This window comes from Trichoderma harzianum, assembly GCF_003025095.1.
Source record: "Trichoderma harzianum CBS 226.95 unplaced genomic scaffold M431scaffold_4, whole genome shotgun sequence".
Taxonomy (NCBI): Eukaryota; Fungi; Ascomycota; class Sordariomycetes; order Hypocreales; family Hypocreaceae; genus Trichoderma; species Trichoderma harzianum.
The window spans coordinates 1,798,724-1,815,768 of NW_020209252.1; the positions used below are offsets into that span (position 1 = coordinate 1,798,724).

Below are 17,045 nucleotides of genomic sequence, written 5' to 3' on the forward strand. Positions count from 1 at the left end.
TATTACTAGCCATTGGAACTTTCGATGGGCAATATTAATGAGCGGCTGTTCTGCACCCAAGTGATGACAATATTTAGTTTCGCATAACGAGAAGCAGACTAAAAATCTCCCTTTTAGCCACGATGCTACCAATACAGTTATACTGACTGCTTGGTATGTATACGAACCCAAATGATTAATAAATCCTTCGTTGCTCTAGAAGCATACTTTATAATCGCCGAGGCACAGAATACACGATGAGGTTCTGGATAGTCATTGCAATCTATTAGTGTTATCTAAGGTGTAAACCAACTGGCATAAGGGGAAGAGACTTTGAGCTCCAAGTCCCCAAACACTCCTAAAACACCCGACCCAATCATTATATATCCATCTACACCCCCAATTGCTTGCCGTTCCACTCCTCATACCACTTCAATTATGTCTCTACCTAGAGATGAAGTTATAGTCCCAATGAGTCAACTCCACAAGAAAACGCTAAGACACCTGCCAAAGGGGAAAAGTAGACAAAGGGGAACAGAGACATTCAACCAACCCGCTAAGCACGCCCAAATCTAGCAAATATGCTACCTCTTCCAAATGAGATAATCATTCCATTACACAGATACTCCATTTAACGTCAAGCTTCAGATCTGGCCATCTCGGAATCCAAAGCTAACGCAATCTGTTAGTATTGGCCGCAATTATTAAAGCATTCGTAAAACTTACTCTGCGGGATACGGATCTGTGCCGTCCGCGCCGTTATGGGCGGCCAGCGCCAGCACAGCTTCGTCATCGAGAGCCGAATCTTGGCCGAGGTCGTGGGGGTCTAATCTTTGTCGTTTGGAAGGATGTTCATCTGTATCTTCCTCTTCTTCTTCTTCTTCATCATCACCACTTTGCACAGCGTCCAGTTGGAGCTGTTCTTGAGAAGTTGTCGATCCGGGTTCCGATCCAATCAGATGGTTAGAAGCGATATCATTCGGTGTCTGAGCAGAGACAGAGATGCCATCAGCATCATGCATCTCCGTTTTGAGCTGCGGCTGGAGCTGCGATTGGTGCTGCTGCAGTTGTTGCTGGAATTGGTGTTGCTGTTGCTGTTGAAATTGGTGCTGGTGCTGAGGCTGAAGTTGTTGAGCTTGAAGTTGCTGAAGTTGTTGTTGCTGAAGCTGCTGTTGCTGCTGAAGTGGCACAGCAGAAGCAGCCATCACCGGGCCGTGGCCTGGCATAGGACTAGATACGACAGCTCCGGGGAGCACCGCCGGGACAGCAGTAGAAACCGTGGTAGGTACGCCAGCAGCAAGACCAGTTGGAGAGTTATCAGCGGTATTTGCGTCAGGCTGATCGGACTCCTGGGCCTGTGACTTTCTGGGGCGGCCCCGGCCAGGCCCCGGTCTTCTAGTGATGGGATTCAAGGTTGGGTCAGCTCTTCTAGCACTTTCAGAGTGACTTCCGTCCACTTCGGCCTTGTTTTGTGCTCTCCTGAGACCCTGAAAGTGTTGCCTGCGATCTTGTCAGCAAAGGATAAATCAAGTAGAACAGAAGTAGCGTGAAGACGGAGTGTGGATGAAGGGTAGGTATATTATAGATATGTACATATATCAGTATAAGTGGCAGAGCCTAGTGTAAGCGGGAATGGTCATGCTCGGATGTCGAGGTACGATCGACAACACGCCGGAATAACAGTTAGATGCGCATCTAGAGAGAAGTGTATGGCCAACCGAAGATGATCTTTGCACGTGATGTGCTCATTTCCATCCAGTCAAAGCCCAGATACTCGCGATAAGATATTGAAACAGAAAAAAAAGGCACGATGCGAAAATGATGAGAAGTATAAGAGACACCTACCGGCATCCTTCATTGGTGAAGCCATAGCCGAGGCCGCGCATATGATTGCCGATGGTTGTCCATTCCGCGCCACTGATAACGCCTATGTTCTTGACGGACAAGATGGTGAAGAACAGATCTTTATCTGCCCTGTCATTCCAGTTTTTGTTCATACCTTAGTACTATTGAAGCAATACGATGAATATGAAATAAACCGAAAGAAAACAGCCAAATGGCAAACAATAACACAAGCTTGAGCCGGGAAGGCGGTGGGTCGATGAGCCTCTAGGCCGGATTGTCTTGGTGACCTGCGGTGAGATAGAAGCTGTTAAGAGCAGAGGGCAATCAATGGCAAAATTGGTAGTGGAAGAATGGGGTACGGAGGTATAGCAGAGAAGGATGTTGGGGAGCCGTGGAGTAAAGGGGCCCGTGCATAGAGGCGACAAGATAGCCGGATGGCGGATCAACGGTTAATCCGGGCGATTGGAGCTGAGTCGGAGCTCAGCTAGAGGTGTCGGGCATGTTGTACCATGGCGCTGAAACACGAGCAATGCGACGGTGGTGCAGATGCAAGCTCTAAATTTCCCTTTGAACAACCTCTACGAAACGGCCTCTAGCTTGTCTGCCGTAATTACAAGCTCCAGCGAGGCCTGAGAGCGGATTGTAGCAATCTTGGAGACAACGATGCTGGGACTTAGCCGACATTGACACGGGGTTTACCCGTCAAAGTTTCATTTTAGCGGGGAACGAGAAACAGCTGAGGTACGTACAGTTTAACATGTGGTTCAAGCCGGGACATTCAGCGGTCGAACGATACGAATGCGTCGGACGAAAAGTGGTGGCTCGCCATTGATGCAATTGGCCACGACGTAATGATGGAAACGGGGGAATGAGTCAAAGTCGGAGCGACATTACTAATTCGCTCCAGATAGACTAGATCTGCACTTGATGGGGAGCTGCTGCAACAGCCTTCTGGATTGAGTAGGGCTGCTTTGCGCTTTGTGCATGGCTCGTACATACGAGGACCTCAGATGCCTTGGAATTACAAAGTATGGGGTACAAGGTGGGTATTCTATTACCTGGACAAGTTTGAGGGATGAGTAAGAATGGACAAGGGAAGATGCAGCAGCAGTTGAGACGGACAAGCAACACACAAGGTAGTACCTCTGTACCTGAACTGCACAAGTACTCCGTGCTGGGTAAAATTACAAGCGATCGATGCATCGCCAAGGGGACTTCGTAGCTGAAATACTCGATGTAATCCCGACGTGACCCCGGCAGCAGCCCGTGTCTCCCTCCCTTCTCAAATCTCAGCCAAGCAGCAAAAAGCAAAGGCAAATATGATAAAAGCCAAGGGAAAGCCTCGAAAAAGCCCATCACGGCATCCGGACCAATAGATACGAGTACGTCATCATCCCTGGTTGGTCAGCGGCCCCTCTCGCCTCTGGTTGGTCAGGACTGGTCACTCTTGGTCAGTGAAATGTGGAGCGGGTCTCACGTGCTTTCGCGGAAACCTGGCGATGCTCCTGGTGGCTCAGCGTCGTCGCATCCCCAAAAATTCGCGCCCCATCGCGTCTCCCCGACGCACCTCATCCGAATCCCCTCCACGACGCCCGCGACCGCTGCGACGCCAGGATGCGACCATGGACACTTTTGGAACCGTTTTCAATGAGTTTTAAATCTGGTAATTCGTTATGAAGCAAATTTTCCGCGTTTCTTCTCGTCCTCTGGTTGTGAAATCAATTCGCAAGGAAAACACAGTCGCTTTGGTTGCCAGAGCGCAAAAGTTCGCCCCTCTCTGCATGACACCCGCTAGCTCCGAGCAAGCACAAGGGCGGCCAGAAGAAAATGATCGGTGAGGATGGGAATGGGCTGCTCGTAATATTTCACTACACACACGGCCATCTCGATTGAGGCAAAGGGAGCGAGCGAGCGAGAGGGTTGATGCAAGCGTAGGTAGAGCAAGTCCGTACTCGTAGACGCAGAATTGAACAATTGCATCACCATATCCCAAGGCGATAGACAGGTCTATCATGCAGCATATCAATCACTCAAAAAGCAAGGGGCTTTTCCTCTGCTTTTCTATGAATTGCATACAGCCTTAAGTCTTACAAGGAATTAAGTGGCATTGAGAACCATTGCTTGGTTGGGTCGCCGAAAGAAGCTTCTTCTATCGCAACGCCCCTCCTGAGCAATTTTGCCAGGCTACGCATTAGTGTTTGCCTCTTCGTTGTGGGAATTAGATGAGTCACACGGGGTTTCAGTCTCTCATGCCGGAAGAGAGATCCCTGCTTCGTCTCTTTTTGACTTTTCTTTTTCCTACGAGTTGTCTGTGATTTGCTTGGCCGTTCGAGTTTGCTTTTTCCTTGGGTTGTAACGATTGGAATTTGGCGGGAGTGGTCACTCGGTAATACTTTGTACCTACAAGGGTTTGAGGTGGCAATTCCCATCTGATCCACGCAGTTGCATACAATAAAGCTTATCCGACAGAAAAAAATGAATCAAGAGGAATCAATTCATATAGAACCATTTTCTTCTTCTTCTTTCTTTTATTTGACTTTGGCTGCAAGAACCATTCATTGTTCAATAATATGATGCACATCAACCCCGACTCTAGCGGTGGCTTACAGGGAGCCACACCCGCTAACAGCGGCCATTCAGCGCACCCCCCAATCCCTGTTAGCGGGCGACGTCCACTTTAGGCGCTGCAGCCCCCGTCAAACCCACTGTGCTCCATCGCTATCCCTCGAGCCGGAACGGCGCCAGATCCAGGCAACAACAGGCCCTAGGCCAGATGATATCTGGTTTGGTCTTAGACAACGCTCGGGGGGCGTCCATTCGGCATGCGGATTTCGCAGCCCGGTGGGAAGTTGGGGGAGAAAAAGGAAAGCAAAAATGAACGAATGTAACACAGATGGACGGGGCCCGCTTGGTTCCTGGATCCTTGCAGGAGTGAGTCTATCGTGCTTGTGCTTGTGCCGCTAAACTGTCAGGCTGAGGCCGTTCATAAGAGAGGCCTTGCCTCCTCCTTGTTCCTGATCTCTTCCTCTCTCCTCTCTTTTTCAAGATTTAGTCATCTATGAGTGTGAGGTCGAAGCCTTGTTATTCTTCTGTTCACTTTTTTCTTCTTGCCTGAGGAACTATACGAAGAAAAAGGCCAAGCCCAAGCCTCACTTCTGCCTCACTTGGACTTTGATCCGCTCATTGTTCACGCACATTCAAGTCGCCTCCTTCCGTCCATGACCTCAGCCTCCCTCGATCGGTTAATCTTTTTATAAGTTGGTCTTGCAAATTTTCGACCGGACGACCAATCTTTTCCATCTTTCTTCCTTTCATCTTTCTTCATTGCTATACCTCATACCACAAGTCTACTCTCGAGAGCCTCCTCTTCTCCCAACCGCTCTTCACTCCGACGTATCCGCCCGATATCAACTTCAGATTCAACACCAGCTCGCCATCATGTCTCCTAACAGCGATAATGCCATGGCTCGCTTCTTGTTCGCCATCTTGAAGCAGAAGAACCTCAAGGATGTAGGTTCATGCTTCTCTGCCTTCGCCTGATCAAGCCTCTCTAACCCATTCATCTCTAGATTGATTGGAGTCAAGTGGCAGCCGATCCCGTCCTCATCGAGCCCATCACCAACGGCCATGCCGCGAGAATGCGGTACTCCCGCTTCCGAGCAACCGTCACCGGCCACACACCGTCAAAGAGAGGTCGGCCATCAGAGAAGGCAAAGTCAGGCAAGGTGAAGAAGGGTGTGCAGGCAAAGAAGGAGAAACCAATCAAGCAAGAGCCGGTCTCAGCAAACGTCTCTTCGTTCGCTCAGGTAAGACCTTCGGACACCACAGCAGCTGATACGTGTGTCTAACCTTGCATCGTCAGTTTTCTCCTGAATCTCTCGCATCACTCACATCACCTTACATGGATGAATGCGACGATTTTGACCCTCGCTTCCTCACACCCTGCAGCGAAGACATGACTCAGGGACTGTCCATCCCTCCATCTGCTCTCGATGACATCCGACATACGAACGGATTGATGTTCCCACCTCTTGGTGGCAACTCAGACTTTTTGAGTCATGCTGGCCATGACCATGCCTCTACCTCTGCATTTGACGCCGCCTACGACCTGAACTTCGGTTCGGGAGATCTTCACAGCCAGGGCCTATCTCTCTCTGGTGGATCACAGCCTCTCGGTGACTGGGATGATCGATTGAACGACCAGCAATACTAAATTCGCTTTGATTTCGAGATGGCACACTACGAATACGAGATAAAACCTCCAAAAAAAGAAGACGAGGGAAGTGCAGAGAGCGACAAAATTCCTTTTATGACTTGATGATACTGGCCACGGTTAGTGGTTAATTGGTTTGGGCAAATCTCTTTCATCTCCAAGGAGAAGATCGGATCGGTTGGGAATTAGGGACATCTAAAAATGATTACAGAGGGGGTTTATAATGGCATGTGTATAATAGTGAGGACGAGGTGGATGAGCATATCCGTCTCTATTTTTCCATCTTTCTCGTTCTCTTTTTTCTTTTCTTTTTCTTTTTACTTCACATTGGCTCTTGCTATCTTGCTATCTTGCTACCTGATACTTCTCTTTTTTCTTTTTTTTTCTTTTTCGGCTATTTAGATACCAAGATGATATGGTAGAAACCAATACTGATTGTTGACCGCTGAACATAGCTCGCATATGCCTGTGACTTTATAATGCAAGATGTTTATAACCGCGACTGAATCTTGGTTTACACTGATCTACAAGATAGTATTCATGTGTGCCGGTATGTTGCATACTTCTCCGTAATTCTTCTTAACCATCAATATCATCTTGTGCTCCCCAATTCTATCCCTTTCTTCATGCAAGTAGCCACATTCAGCTCATAAAGCCCCAATATTGTTCTGATGCTCTCCCAGCTCAGGATATTGTATCTGCTGCTTTAATTATTTATAAATCACTCAGTGCAGCTAGATTTTCCTAGGTAGGCTTCATAGGGAGGGGAGGTGGCCTGCCAGTTGTAACAGCTGTCACCAGGCTGCCAATTCGCCTATCACTCAGAGTTCCTTCGAGAGCATTCCAACTGCTGTGGAAATCAAGAATTTTGTTTTATTCACCAGCCTTGCTGCATTTCGCACCCCCTTCACATCTCCTTCTTCCTTTCCCTCCTACTTTCACACAAGCACATCTAGGCTTTCGCACAGCTTTTGCAAGACGCACCCTCTCATCATCAGCTATCAAGTAAGCAAATCGTTTATTTCTTCAGTGTAAAGCACAAGTAGTATCTCCAGCTTGTGCCTTGTCTGCTATACCCAATTTCGTATGGAATCAACACTGACAATCGTCCGCTGGCAGTTCTTCTCGCAACCAACATTCTTGCATCGTCAGAGTGAGGCCAACATGTCCGACAAACGCGAGCCAACGGCTTCTGAAGCCATGTTCTTCTTCGCCATCGTCAAGCATACCCGCAACAGAGCGGACATCGACTGGGATGCCGTTGCCCAGGAACAAGGTTTCAAGAACGCCGAAGTCGCCAAGGTTTGTCTTGCTCACCTCGAATCCCGCTCTCATTTTCTCTTTTTCTATTTCCCATTTGACTAATGACGTGTGACACAGGTTCGCTTTGGACAAGTCAGACGCAAGCTCGGCATCAGCATCGATACGGCCACTACTCCAAAGAAGGGCAGCACTTCTTCTGCCGCCTCTACCCCAAGCAAGGTCCGCAAGACGCCTACCAGCCGCGGCAAAGGAAAAGGCAAGGGCCGCGGTGGAGTCAAGAAAGAAGAGGAGGTTGAGACTGGTGCGGGAGCTAGCATGGGAGCTCCTGGCGATGACATGGATGACATCAACCCCTTTGATTCGTCTCCCATCAAAGGTGACAACGTCGACCTCAAGGCGGAAGACCATGAGGATCCTTTCTAGTCTCCAGGATGGCCCATCTTTGGAAATTCTTTGAAAGATTGGTATCTATTGCTGAGAGGATTCGACTTGTTCTTTGGGCTATAATCTACTTTCATCGAGACTGAGCAGCAAAGTAGCTGAGAGAGTAGCTACAAGGAAGGAGTTGAGACAGACGTGGAAATTGGGGGAAGCTATGGGATGAAGCAACAGATTATCTAGTTGATATAGGGTGACAGTCGAATGAAGTTGCTTTCGGATCTTGATCGTACCAATCATCGCTCGTAGAATCCGTAGTACAGTTGCACATATCAGAATCACTTATCACGATTTTTGGACTCCTAATTCCAGATCATCTCCTCGCTATTGAGATATCTATTTGACCTAGATTCAGAAACATCTCCACAACAAATTTCATACTTACTTTTACCTCTAGTTTAGGCATTGCTTTTGTATCACCTGGGGTGAATGCCCTAAGCTCTTCAATATGTCTCTCTAGCGGCAGCACGCATACACGAAAAAGCAATCTCGAAGGCCATCTAGGCAGCCTTATAAAGACCGGACAACGCAGACACGGGTGGCCAAAAACGAGGTGTCAAGTATTGCTCTGCCAGTGCATCATTGCGGCCACCTGGCAAGCAGCAGGTGTTAGCAAACTGATGCGCTGTGTACTTTCTCTGCTTTCTCTTGATAACTGGACTTTTATCTCCTATAAAAGTCGATCCTGGTTTCCCCCGCAACCAAGCTTCCTCTTCTTCTCGTTTGCATCTGCATCCACCATCCACTTCTCTTCCCACACCATACTTGTTCGTCTTGTGAGACCTCAACCAGGATCTCTCGTCCAGCTTCATCGTTACAAAGCAACAAATCAATTCCCACAAACACACTGTAAGATATTTCCTCTTTTGCTGCATCATCTCATACCATCTGACCAGGAGCAGACCATCAACCATCATGCCTGCCAAGAAAGCTGACAGCTCCGACTCGCCCTCCGTCACCACTGGTCTGCGTGAGAACGAGCTTCGATTCATCAAGGCTGTATTTGACAACATGACCCAGAAGCCTGACGCCGACTGGGGCAAGGTTGCTGGTGACTTGGGTCTCAAAGACGCCAAATGTGCCAAAGAACGCTTCCGACAGATGTCTGTCCGCCACGGCTGGCGTACCGGTGCCCCCAACGGTAGCCCCAGCAAGGGAAAGAAGAATGACGTGACTGGTCCCTCTGGTGATGGCAAGGTGACCAAGAAGCCGAAGGCTAGAACCCCCAAAAAGGCTGTGGCTAAGAAGGAGGAGAGCGAGGACGATGATATTAAGGATGAGGACGACTATCTTAAGTCGGAGGAAATTGAGGGGGATGCCTATTTCTGAAAGCACGGACGAGACGCAATTTGGTTGTTGTTGTTGATATGACTACCATCTGATGATCTTGTGATTGGAGAGCCGTGATCATGGGACTGATAGGTATCTTGAGGCTGGGTCAGACAGGACAGTTGATTTGCAGGCGATATAACAGTCACTTTTTGAGGTTATATAACAGAATGGAATCCATGGATCAAGGATTCAATCATCAGTAGTCTAATTCGTGCAGTTTAGTTGGTGCTAGGTGTAATCTTCCTAGCCAAGCTCAAGAAAGCTTCCACTCCTTCTAATGCGCTGTTACGTATTTCCAATGTCTAAGCACAAGATCAAGAGAAGACATTGGTAGTAATTTTTTTCAAGTTTCAACTGCCTCTATACTGTAATCCTTACACAAAACAAAGCTCACTGAAAAAGANGGTCTCAGGTCACCTAGACGCACCGAGAGACTTGACACTCTGTTGCCAGGTGTCCAGGTGCCAGGTCGGTTGCCCCGACTTACAACTGGCCGGACGCCTTTGTTTTTATTCTTCGCTGCTCTGGGCACCTCTGACGCGTAATCCGTTTTATTTTGTTTTCTCGGAGACATAATTTTGTTGTGTGTCGTGGACAGTTGCATCTCTTCCTTCTCCCACACAACATCTCCCATTCCGAGTTTCAACCTTCTGCACACGCTTAGCTGCAATTCTCGATTGCAATATTTTCAACATTCTTGAAATCCTCTGTCTTGGTAATTATGATTTCCGTATTTTTGTATTTCTTTATTTCGTTTTCTTTTCCATTTTGGTTGCATTTGGCCTGATCACCTGTCCTTATCTCTCCACCAGAGCCAGAAGCGAGGCGGTCACTTGTCCAACATTCACAGCCCTCTCTCAGCTACATTTTCTTTACCTGCACCCTCCTACTCCAAATCCAATCCTGGGCCGTGTAAAGCCTGCGTCTGATCTGCCTGAGGCGTCCTCTTTTTTTCTTCCCTACCTACTCCATCTCTTCTGCATCCAAGTTTTCTCTTCGCCTCCCTTCATTGTCCCGTGTCACACTCTTGAGCGTTTCGATAGCAATCATCTCCCCAATTTGTTGCTTGCAATCCTCAATCATCAGACCTTGGCTCATCTTGCTTGTGTGTTCTTTTCTTTCTATCATCTTCCGTCTTGTTTACCCACAGTGTAGAGTCGCCTGCCATGTCCTATCATCTGACCTCTTCGTCCTTTGCCACCCTTTCATTGTCCTTCTCCTGTCATCCCATCATTATGCCTCTTTCATCCAAATATGCCACATGTTCCTAATCCGCTTATAGTCCCAAGGCTTACACGACCCTTTTCAACATCATGTCGAAGCAAGATCCCGCTGAGCAAGTTCGCTTCCTTGTGTCCTGCATTGGTCACACCACCAATGGAAGAGTAAGTCAGAAAAAAGCCCTTTCTTGTATCAATGTCTGATTTAGTTTTTAGCCTGATTTTACTCTCGTCGCTGAAGAGCTTGGAATCGTGTCCAAGGCCGCTGCGTAAGTCCTTCCTGCCCTCGCTCGATGAACTCATCTAACAACTATATGTTGTTCTTGAACAGCCAGAAGCGGTATGAGCGAATGCTCAAAGCCAATGGAGTGAACGCCTCCAAGCCGGCCGCTAAATCCAGCGCTGATGATGAAAACACCCCCGTTTCCACCCCGGTGAAGCGCAAGACTACTGGAGTTGCTAGAGGCAGCGCCCAAAAGAAGTCCAGGGCTGCCAAGAAGGAAGAAAGCGATGACGAGATGAAGGACACGAAGCCGACTCCCAAGGGCAGGGCTGCCAAAGCTCTCAAGAAGGAGCTTAAGAAGGAGCCCAAGATGGAGCCAAAGGAAGAGTGCGACTCTTCTCTCTCTGGTATGTTGCTGGCATGATCTTGTGACTCTAGATGACTTGGCTGACCTGACTGTGATTCTTAGATGCTCCCGATTCCGGCCGTTCTGACGCTGGCACAAGCTTTGACTCTGCCTAATCCCTTGCAGCTCCGCTCTCCGGCTATACTTTAAGTCATGATGAACATTGTGATACGAAGTTCGTTTCCTCGGAAGTATATAGGAAGCTCCGGAGATTTGAGAGGATGAGTACGTAGTTCGGGATTTGGGATATGAAGCAGGGCATTTGCCTGAACATTTGATTCAATACGGACATGCTAGGGATATTAGGTCTTCAATTGAGATGGCTATCATAGCAATTCAGATATTCTGTGAATTCACTTAGCTTAGTTTAATACAGGGTCTACGGCAGAAATCGCCAAACGGGTACATGCAATGATCACAGGTTCTTTTGCCTTCTTTTTTGACTCTAACCACGGCTATGATAACATCATCTTCAGATCAAATAGTGATCAAGTTTTCCAAATGCTTCAATCTTAGTCTGCACTACATCCCATGTCGGAGCCCGCTTCTCTCCGCTGGCAGCCCGCCAAGCCCACTCGTGATTCACTGTCACTTCAGAATCAGCAAACACCGACTCTCGGATTTCAATAGGCACAGTAGCAATCCTATTGGGTTCCCATTGTATTCATACCGCCTCAAATAGTCACTTTTCACAGCCGATAGCAGCTGACAAAATGGGACGTACCCATGCTCCAGAGGAGGGGAAATGGGGGTGAGGCCCCGCAAACGCAATGCAGCAGCTGCTGAATGGAATCTGTAGCTATTGTCACCAGCAAGATGGTATTGGGGACAATACACCAGAAAACTGACACTCAGTTCATTATCACCACCACAATTAGATGCTTGTTGTATTCTGGCAATCGGAATATCTCGTGCTGCTGCTGACACTAAAACCTCTTCTCTCCTCGCCACGATTGCTTTTCTAGTATCTCATCACAACTTCGAAGCTTCCAAAAAGCAAGCTGATATCATCTTTGCCAATCCCGAGTATCTTCATCCAAGTCCAATCCATCCTTTGATCCTCTTATACGAGAGCGAATATCATCTCAAGAGCTTCCAATCATTACGTCTTGCCCATCCACCATGTCTGGAACAGCTTCCTTCTCCAACGCAGGCATCGAGATACAATATCTCAACCAATCAGCTATCCCACGCTCGCCTTACACGCAAAAGATGAATCCCATCTTCGCCGGTCTTATTACACCTCCTGAATCTCCCATTCGATACGCCCAGCGGGACTCTCTTGATACCACCGCAGCTCACTCACCTGTTCTCTCAAATTTGGAGGCAAATCCGGCTCTGAGCTCTACGAACGAAGTCCAAAAGGCTGTGGAAGCTTTGTCTGTTGCTATCAGAAATGCAAGTGCTGAGCAAGATGCCAATTTCACCAAAGTACCGTCGACACCAGTGACTCCTGTTGACTTCGACAACATCCGCGAGGCTATCTACTCAATCGTCGAGAACACAGTAGAGGAGAAGATGGCCGATGCCATGGGTCCTCTGCGATTGAACATCAGCAAACTAGATGATTTGCAATCACATTTTCGCCGCGAGACTACCGACATACGAGATCAAAACGACACAATGAGCCGTCAGCTTGATCTTCACTATCGCACCGTTGAACAACATGCCGAGGAATTCAAATCCCAATCCAGGACTATGCACACTATGATCGGAGCTCAGGCTGACAATATCGCCGCCACCATTAACATGGTCAATCATCTCTCCCAAGTTGTCACCAACTTACCTCTCGCTATCAACCAAGTGGTCCACAGTGCAGTTCAACAGCAGACTCAGCTGGCCCTTCGAGACATCATGTTTGCTCAACAACAAGCCATGTTTTCCATCTCAGACGTCTCCAGGGCTCGGCAATCAGTGTCTAGTGATGGCCTCTCCAGCCAATGCACTTGCAACCACCATTGCTTGGAGATTGAGTCTATGGCATCAACGCAGCATGGCAGTGGCTCTCTCAAGCAAATTTCTCCCAATACTTCCTCCAAGTCAAATCGCGGCTTCAAGCATGCATTGAGGAGGTTATTCGGGTCTAACAAGTAACTCCACTTCTGCGATGGATCGAGTTGAGAGTTTCTTGGTATGGTAAAGGCATCTTGGGTGCAAGTGGGTAGGGGATTGTTATTTCCTGGGATACGGCGCAAAGGGGTTACTTTGGAAGGATACTGATGTAGATTATGTCTTCAATCTAACCTTGCTCGCTACCATCTCTATTTCTTTTCACAGAGCTTCCAGTGATGATGGTATTTACATACCACAGGTACCTACACACATGTACATCTGTGCAAGTCCCCAACGGCTACCACCAAGCTGCAAATCCCCCTTAACAGCACACAACACCAAGCAGTAAATCAACATTCACAGAAATTGTATATAATATATATTTCTCGTCATTAATGCTCTGTTCAATTGCATTACTACTAATTCCCATAGATGAGAAAGATGTCGTGTCCATCTGACAGTTCCCAAGCCCCCCAACCACCCCCGAAATTGCTGCCAGCTGCCAGACAGACAACCCACCCAGACTGGCGAAGTTTTCTGAATTTCTGAATTTTCTGAAATGCAAAACTTTGCATTTCCCTTTTGGGAAGATTTGGCTCACTTTTGTCTTTTCTCCCGCTTTTTCCCGTTCCTCGCTACTCTTCTTTCTTCCTCCCCAACATCGTCAGTCTACTAACCACAGCAGCACCAACGTTCACAACCAATTCATCTTTTGCAACAACGCATACAACAATTCAATTAACTGTAAGTGACTCTTTCCTGTTTTCAATGCTTCAATTGGCAGTTTTCTGCTGCTTTACAGCGGCAATTGGGCCTTGAGCAGCACAATTCCGCCAAGTTTCTTGCTTCTTCCTCTCCTCCAATCCCCCATCTCCAACACATATATGCCTTCCAATGCAGCACTAACAAGCATTTACTTCACCAATTAGACTCCAATTCATTGCCAATTGTCTTCTTCATACCTTCAAGATGGGCCTTCCAGAAATGAAGACTACTCCCAAGAAGAGCCAGACTGCGGCTCATGACCACCGCACTCCTTCCAAGGTGATGAAGGCTCAAATAACCCCCAGGGTCAACAAGCTCAAGACACCTGGTTCCACTCCCAGAGACACTGCTTACACTCACAATCTTCCCACTGGCGAGCAGAAGAAGGGCAATGGCCGAGTCACTGGCCGCAGCCTCATCATGTGGAACCGTAAGCTAATTGCATATCACAATCCCTTTGCTCAATTGACTTCTTCACGAACACTTGCACTAACTCTTCTACAGGTCCTCGCATGACTGAGAAGCTTCTTCTCCACATTCACTACGAATGTGTTCGTCACAAGGTCAACATTCCTTGGGATGCCATTTCTCACCGCCTTCGCCCCGGCTCTTCTGGCCAGGCAATCTTGCAGCATGTCAACCGCCTTCGCAAGGAACTCCTCGCTGAAGGCCACATGGTGCCTCCCCCTGCCCACAAGACCTCACCTTCCACTCCCTATGATCCCACCGTCCGAGGCTACGTCCGTGACCCTACTAGCGATGACAAGCGTGCCACTCGCTCAGTTGGTTTCGACGAGAAGCTGGATGATGCCAAGATCAACCTTCCCGATGCTTTTGACGCTATGGACGAAGGTGAAGACGAGTTCTTCCCTGAAGCCAATGGCGACGAGCTCTACAGTCCTGAGGCTGATGCCGATGTCATTGCCCTTGAGGACGATATCCCACTCCCAGTCACGCCGACTCCCGTCCGTCACGCAGCGCCTCGCCCCCCTGTGTCTGCTTCTGCTACTCAGTACAACCTGAAGGCCCAGAGCATTCAGCAAGACAACGTCGCTGCTACTCAACAGCTTGACCTCTTTGACAACAACCTATTCGCTGACATCACCCCTCCCAACTTTGTGCTCAACAACACTGAGGTAAGTTGACTCTCCAAACACAACCGCCAATTGACTTCACATACTAACAAAGTACAGGGACTGCAGCCTATGGGTATCCAGAACCCTATCGCTTTTACCAATGAAGCTCAGCTTTTGATGGGCGGAGCCAACTTGTTTGACCCTTTTACCACCCAGCCTCTCACCAAGCCCAGCCATGAGCAGATCAGCCCCTGCGGCCAGTCACCTCTTGGCAATGTTCCTAACTCTTTCTTCATGGGAAATCCATTCAACCTTCAATCCGGTGGCTTCTACAACAACTTGGCTCAGGCTAACTTCATGGCTCAGCCTAACCTCATGGCCCAACCTCCCTTTGGCTTCGCCATGCCGCCCACTCCTCCTGATCTTTTCAACCCTGAGGAGAAGGAGGAACCCCAGAGCTCCCCAGCTGCCAACGAACACAGAGGCATCTCCGTCTCGCCTGTGTCGTCCCCAGTTGCAGCCCAGCTGCCAACTTTCCAGCCAGAGACACTCCAGCCAGAGATTGAGAGCCCAGAGCAGCAGTTCGACGAGGCCACTGTAAGTAATTACCTTTCTTCCATCACCTCTCCTACGATCATCACCAGAGTTGTACTGACGATTGAAGCCTGCACTCCCATTTTCCGACGATTTTGTCGGCCACGAGCTCTTGCTCGAGTTCCTCGCCAACTCGGAGTAACCCAGACATCGCGTCACAAGAGTACAGGGCTTTGACCAACAGGACATACATGCCCACTCATGATCATCATTGAGAAAACAACAAAAAAAATTGAGAAGATAGACTGACTCGCAGCAAGGAACGGTGTGTCCCGTACACACAACAGTTCCAATGTTTCCTTACAATATGGTTCCTTTTATTTGTTTTTCCTTTTCTGTCAAAGATACCCGTCCCGCATCTCATCCAGGGAACGGGACACTGCAACGCAAGGCACAAGGCTTTCAGCTACTACGCCACGAAGATAACGATTTCAACTTTAGAAAACCAGATCAAAAAAACTCAGAAAACAGAGGAAGCAAAAAAAATCGGAAAACAAAAAAGACTCCAAAAAACAAGAAGCATCGAGAGGCGAGTTTTCTTTTACTGACTGCATGGCAACACGGTACGCTGGAGTTCGAGGGAAAGGCACAATGGACGGTACAGGTACTTTTTTTCCAATAGCGAAAAGCTCTCAACTGCCACTGGGAAAGCCCGCGCCTGCCACAGTAGCAAAACTTTAAGCAAGTGCGCAAGCCTACCTATCTATTCTTATTCTTTCTCTTCTTCACTTACCTCCTACTTAATGCTTTTTTCATCAACATCTGTCAATACTCTGCGACTAAAGAAATTTTTTAGTTACTCTCTTCTGAAATCAAGATGAATCCGCTGCCAGGTACCATACACGGCACCCAACATGACTGGAATCAGGCGGCAATGGCTCAATTCGCCATTATGATGGAACAGCTTCAAAGACTTGAGAACCGAATGACCGCTGCTGAGGAGCGAGCAGAGGAAAGAATGCAACTGTTTAGGCAACAAATGAATGCGTCCCTGCAGCAAATCAATATGGCTCTGGATCGCACGGCTAGGGCTGAGCAGCAGCAACGCCGCACGACAGCTTTGTTTGTCTATCCGCTTTTATTATTTTAATATATGCTAATATGTTTTCATCCAGGGTCATTAATCAACAACGGAGAGCTCAGAATACATCGACCTGGCTCTGTTGCCGCAAGCTATTCATAACTCATCTGGTTCCACTCTGTAGCCAGACTACTGGGGCGGATATTGAAAGATTTCCTCGGACTTATGGTGATATTGGTCTGCTTGATGGTAAGTATTTGTTTATTTATTGGTAAAAATGATCAAGTATTAACTTATATCTGTAGAGAATGATGCACGAAGAATCCTTACAGATCTCGAGATCAGTGCCCACGATTGTACTCTGGCCGAGATGCAGGACTTGATTCGCTTCTATGTAGTCTATCCCTAGCTTTGTCTCGGGTCAAACAGGGCATTGAATCTTTTAACGTGTTTTGAGGATCACAAGCTGCCAGTATCTAGCTACAAGGCCACTCTGGCACTTCCACAGTTAGCTTTTTAAATCGCAGCTCTTCTGAATTGATCTCTATTGCAAGGCACCGGCCATGAATCGCAATGCATCTCCAGCTTAATCATCAGTCTCGGCATAAAAAATCCCCC

At 48.0% G+C, this 17,045-nt stretch overlaps 7 protein-coding genes across 7 annotated transcripts; 6 read left to right on the forward strand and 1 right to left on the reverse strand.

The window, feature by feature from the left end:
* Nucleotides 1-242: 242 nt before the first annotated feature.
* Nucleotides 243-2,169, reverse strand: M431DRAFT_506585 (hypothetical protein). The gene is made up of 3 exons (XM_024918823.1): nucleotides 1,825-2,169; nucleotides 706-1,479; nucleotides 243-651 (listed from the first exon to the last, which is right to left on the reverse strand). The coding sequence occupies exons 1-3, from the start codon at nucleotides 1,974-1,976 to the stop codon at nucleotides 624-626; spliced, it is 954 nt and encodes a 317-aa protein (XP_024776516.1). The 5' UTR covers nucleotides 1,977-2,169; the 3' UTR covers nucleotides 243-623.
* A 2,719-nt stretch (nucleotides 2,170-4,888) lies between these two features.
* M431DRAFT_506588 (hypothetical protein) lies at nucleotides 4,889-6,483 on the forward strand. Its single transcript, XM_024918824.1, has 3 exons — nucleotides 4,889-5,334; nucleotides 5,394-5,630; nucleotides 5,687-6,483. Exons 1-3 carry the CDS (start codon nucleotides 5,263-5,265, stop codon nucleotides 6,035-6,037), a joined length of 660 nt encoding a protein of 219 aa, XP_024776517.1. The 5' UTR covers nucleotides 4,889-5,262; the 3' UTR covers nucleotides 6,038-6,483.
* Nucleotides 6,484-7,201: 718 nt separating this feature from the next.
* Nucleotides 7,202-7,723, forward strand: M431DRAFT_3951 (hypothetical protein; the record flags this gene model as incomplete). Its single annotated transcript, XM_024914830.1, has 2 exons — nucleotides 7,202-7,339; nucleotides 7,418-7,723. The coding sequence occupies 2 exons, from the start codon at nucleotides 7,202-7,204 to the stop codon at nucleotides 7,721-7,723; spliced, it is 444 nt and encodes a 147-aa protein (XP_024776518.1).
* A 930-nt stretch (nucleotides 7,724-8,653) lies between these two features.
* On the forward strand, nucleotides 8,654-9,067 carry M431DRAFT_480476 (hypothetical protein; the record flags this gene model as incomplete). The annotated part of the gene is made up of 1 exon (XM_024915870.1): nucleotides 8,654-9,067. The coding sequence occupies one exon, from the start codon at nucleotides 8,654-8,656 to the stop codon at nucleotides 9,065-9,067; it is 414 nt and encodes a 137-aa protein (XP_024776519.1).
* Nucleotides 9,068-10,383: 1,316 nt separating this feature from the next.
* Nucleotides 10,384-11,249, forward strand: M431DRAFT_15418 (hypothetical protein; the record flags this gene model as incomplete). Its single annotated transcript, XM_024912901.1, has 4 exons — nucleotides 10,384-10,455; nucleotides 10,507-10,559; nucleotides 10,622-10,920; nucleotides 10,983-11,249. 4 exons carry the CDS (start codon nucleotides 10,384-10,386, stop codon nucleotides 11,033-11,035), a joined length of 477 nt encoding a protein of 158 aa, XP_024776520.1. The 3' UTR covers nucleotides 11,036-11,249.
* A 792-nt stretch (nucleotides 11,250-12,041) lies between these two features.
* Nucleotides 12,042-15,548, forward strand: M431DRAFT_82215 (hypothetical protein; the record flags this gene model as incomplete). The annotated part of the gene is made up of 5 exons (XM_024923134.1): nucleotides 12,042-13,009; nucleotides 13,901-14,166; nucleotides 14,241-14,872; nucleotides 14,930-15,409; nucleotides 15,477-15,548. The coding sequence occupies 5 exons, from the start codon at nucleotides 12,042-12,044 to the stop codon at nucleotides 15,546-15,548; spliced, it is 2,418 nt and encodes an 805-aa protein (XP_024776521.1).
* Nucleotides 15,549-15,876: 328 nt separating this feature from the next.
* M431DRAFT_506590 (hypothetical protein) lies at nucleotides 15,877-16,990 on the forward strand. Its single transcript, XM_024918825.1, has 3 exons — nucleotides 15,877-16,468; nucleotides 16,522-16,676; nucleotides 16,733-16,990. The coding sequence occupies exons 1-3, from the start codon at nucleotides 16,224-16,226 to the stop codon at nucleotides 16,834-16,836; spliced, it is 504 nt and encodes a 167-aa protein (XP_024776522.1). The 5' UTR covers nucleotides 15,877-16,223; the 3' UTR covers nucleotides 16,837-16,990.
* The last annotated feature ends 55 nt before the right edge of the window (nucleotides 16,991-17,045 follow it).